The 4,234-nt window shown below is 31.8% G+C and overlaps 1 protein-coding gene across 2 annotated transcripts in view; it reads right to left on the bottom strand.

Moving 5' to 3' along the window:
- Positions 1-1,519: 1,519 nt before the first annotated feature.
- Positions 1,520-4,234, bottom strand: part of LOC106467231 (akirin-2-like) — a 69,921-nt gene continuing 67,206 nt past the window's right edge. For both annotated transcript variants that reach the window (XM_022395365.1, XM_022395366.1), the window contains exon 4: positions 1,520-1,843. In XM_022395365.1, coding sequence (XP_022251073.1) covers positions 1,719-1,843 — 125 coding nt within the window. In that variant the 3' untranslated portion in view covers positions 1,520-1,718. The remainder of the gene's footprint in view (positions 1,844-4,234) is intronic.

The following is a 4,234-nucleotide window of genomic DNA, read 5'->3' as shown; positions in this document are numbered from 1 at the left end:
ACAGAATTTGCTATCTCACAGTGTTCAAGAATCATAGCTTTATATAGTAAAAGTCAATATTGAATACTTCTAGTCAACTCAACCTGCAATATTTGAAGTTCAGCAAACAATGTAAAGTTATATATCACAGCCAATCAGTTCAGGCTTGATCTTCTCTAGGAAAAGCTATCTAGATAAGATGGAGTATTCAATAACAAATGCATTCACCTCTACTGCAAAAATACATTTGTTATAAGTACTAATGAATGTTCAATCTATGTATCTTCAGTGGAATGATGCACAACCAATTGAATATGTCAGACCCTTGACTCCACTGCCATGAATGTACAGAATGAAAGAACTACAATAAATCAACACCAATATTTCCACCAAAGCATTCTTCAAGGACTAGAGTACATGTTAACATTCTTGCATTCACATAAAGTTTATATCAACCTCATTCAGTGCAGACTGTAGTGTTACTATCTTGAATAAATTGGCCAAAATTGTTAATAATATGAAATCTAAAAAGATTTCAGAAACAGTGAACACTGTCTATGTGACCGAACACATCACTTTTGCAAATGTGAATGTGTATTTTAATTTCAAATCTGCACCTTTTATGTACTAAAATACTAATATCAGATTTTGAGTAGTGGCCTGAAACATTCAAACAAAGAATAATACATGATCCACAAAGATAAGACATCTTTCTGGTTTAGCCTACAAGAGTGATCTCCATATGCCCCTAGAAAGTTGCAGGTGTGTTACTCAAATCGTATGGCATGATGTAAATACAGTCATTCCCAAGTGCTGAAAGTACTCAAAGGACTATTTTCATCATCCAGTTTGACATGCCAGTATCTAGAAGCCAGGTCTAGTGTAATTGATCAATGTGAAATTTGCAGACATTTGTCCATACATGGTAGTAGAAAGGCCCCAATGAGTGTTACAGTTACAACTTTCTTATGTGCACTAGGACCTTAGGGTTTCTTCCTTCTTTCTGACAATCAACTCTTCATATGACAAAACATTATTCAAACGTTATATAAAATAATCCACTGAGTTCAGTGGTTTTTTCTCTAAGGAATCTTACACAGCAGCTATTTTATTAGATGTGCATCACCTATGTCTACACGATTATGTGTGGTTGTTGCCCAATCCATTTGGCCTTCTGATCCCAAAAATAGATTACTGAATCTATGTCTGTTCAAATCAAGACTGTTAGCATAATCCTCATATAGAATCAGCTGCTCTGAAAGTTGTACATTTACTCTCAGATGCAGTACAGTGGCCCTGACTAGTTACTTGGCTTAAGACATTTTTCTTGTTTAGTCCACAAGAATAATCTTATTAATGTGCACAGGTGCAGTTCTCAGGCTCGGTATGGTCAGCACTTGATGGTTTTGCCACAGTACTGCAGTTCATTTGTTGTGCAAGTGAAACTAGCTGACAATTTTATATCCAAGTACTCTAGAGCAGTGCCTCTAATGTTTTTGGCTATAAATATCATTTTTACAACCATTAAGGATCACCAGTCAACCGACTCATAAAGAAATTTATTATAGATCAATAAGGACTACAAATCACTAAAAGTTTAAAGTAAACATGCAAATTTAAAATGTTAGACTGTTAAAAACAGTTACAAAGATACTATGTATGCCAATTCACACAACTTTAATCCATGAATCTACTGCAGCTGAAGACCAAAAACTAACTTGTTGATGTCTGATTGCAGGTTAGTGGTCGTCAATATCATCAGACCACTCAAGTTCGTGTCCATAAAGTGAGCATAATTTCTGCTTTTGATCACCTTCATCACAGAACATGTTTGCACACACTGGCAAGTACCACATAATGCTGACTGAAAGAAAGCAAATATCCAAATTATTGTTAATAGAAGCAGCCACCAAAATCAAATCACATCTGCCACAGTGGAAAGGGTGGGAAATTTGGATATCACTGAATATTTTTTAACATTGTTTCAAAACATGGTGCAGTCATGATGCAGATCTCTCCAACATTTAATACTACTATTTATAATTAACAGAAAGCCAAGATTTTAATCTACCAAATGATGTATTATATTACATTGTTTATGTACAGAGAATTCTCAATCATGCTTTCAGTTCAAGCTTTATTCTCACAGGAATCATATCGATGAGCTTAACTGAATTTTTAGCAGCTCTTGTCACATAATTAGAAAGCCAGAAGAATTGTGAGTTATGGGACACTGTCTGCTTTTTGCATGTGATTATTCTATGTTCTTAGGTGTAGCATAAGAAAAGTAGGGTTAAGTGACATCAACAGTCAAAGGCATAAAAAAAGAAGGCCCAGATAAGTACTTTATTTCTTGTTTTTGATGTGTATTCTTAACTTATTCTTGTACAAATTGGAAACTTTTTAGACAACGTAAAATAAATAATAATTTTGTATGGGGTATGCTTGTGAGTGGGTCATGTGTTATGTAATTTGATACCATAACGTGAGATGAACATTCATCACAAGATTTACAACTTATATGGCACAAAGATTAGTTAGACACAATTTAAAGGGCAATAAAACAATAAAATATAAATAGACATATGTTGTTAAGAGATTTAAAGCTATTAAGGATAAACAAATGCAGTTTCACCTTACAATTTGAAGTCATAGAAAGAAAAAAAGGGTATTTTAGATTTATTTCAAATTTTCTTTGGGGTTATGAGGTTGGTCAAATTGACGAACCTTGCAAACAGTTAGGATAGAAAGAAATAACAAAATATAAAGTTTTAGTGAAAAGAAAGACGTTTGAAATTTATTTACGAGGTTTTAGAGATTACATAAATAAAATTTGAGATTTTTGAGACAAAGAAAAGTAGCTTTAATCTTAACATGAAAATCACTTTGCACTCCAACAAGTAAAAAAAAAAAAGACTCGATATATTCATAGACAAATCTTTTGTAAAAATACTTTATTAAAAAATCCAATTTTTTTTTGTGCACAAAAGACTTGCAACGTTTACTAAAACTTAAAATCTACCAAATTTTGTGAAGATACACACATTATATTAAAATTTATATTATGCAAACTATAATGAGTTCAAAATGGTTACAAACTTGGTTAATTCGACTGACCTCATAGCGGTAAAGTGAATTAGTACAACTCATAGTTTTGAAATATATATATATAGTTGCTACTTGCATAGGTAAGCACTAAGCACATTGATATATTACGAATCACCAATAAGAGAGACCAGTAATTTTTTATTGTAGAAAATAAACTATGTTTCAACAGTATCTTAGTGTATCAGGTGGTAGCAGTGCCTATGTGGGGATTGCTTGAATTGTTCATCGAAATAGTAATTTAAATATCTCCTCAACAGGTCCTTAGAACTTTACAATACTATACAGTTTTTCCTGTTATAATAATATTTATGTAATGAATAAGTCACAAGTTCTGAGAATGTCTGTAAATATCAAAGCAAAGTGTTTGAATTTCTTGTTCTTTTTCATTACACAATAACTCAAAACCCAAAACAATGATGTCAACCAAATTCACTGAGGTGACATAGTTTCAAAGGGAGTATCCATTTTTATATGTATTATTAATTTGGGTGATTTTCCTTTCGAGGCAATTTGGGCAACCTTCCAGAAAACAGAAGCATTTTGGGTAGATTGGGTATAGATTTTCTCCTGAATGCATACTTTTACTCTTTCAGCACGGGCTCACTCCCTGGGACCAGCCTCATAACCATTTTGTGGATGTTATAGTTTTCATGCTATAACTTTTAAATTAGTAGTGTATGTTAATGAAATTTGGCAGATTATCAGTAAACATTGGAATGCTTTCATATGCAAAATATCAATTTTTTAAAATTAAGTCTTAAGATGTGTTAAGCAATATTTTTCTCATGCCGTTTTTATATTTTTGCATGTTGCCTATCCAACATGCAAAGTAATTTTCACTTTAAGATTAAAAATACTTTTGTGCATCAGAAAATTTTCAAATTTCACATACGAAATCTTTATAATGTCCAGATAGTTAACAGACATTTCTTAAGAAAAACACTTTATATTTTATCTGTTATTTTCAGTAACAAATCTCTATATAGGTTCGCTATATTTGACTGATCTTATAACCATAAAAAAGTTAGGAAATAAATATATATTATGCCTCTTTCCTTCTAGAATGACAACAAATTACATCATGAAAACATAAATGTTTAGAGTAAATAGCTTAAATCTCATAACATTATACATTTATATATATTTA

Source organism: Limulus polyphemus, unplaced genomic scaffold, assembly GCF_000517525.1.
Source record: "Limulus polyphemus unplaced genomic scaffold, Limulus_polyphemus-2.1.2 Scaffold2536, whole genome shotgun sequence".
Classification (NCBI taxonomy): Eukaryota; Metazoa; Arthropoda; class Merostomata; order Xiphosura; family Limulidae; genus Limulus; species Limulus polyphemus.
This window is presented reverse-complemented; position numbering and strand designations above follow the sequence as displayed.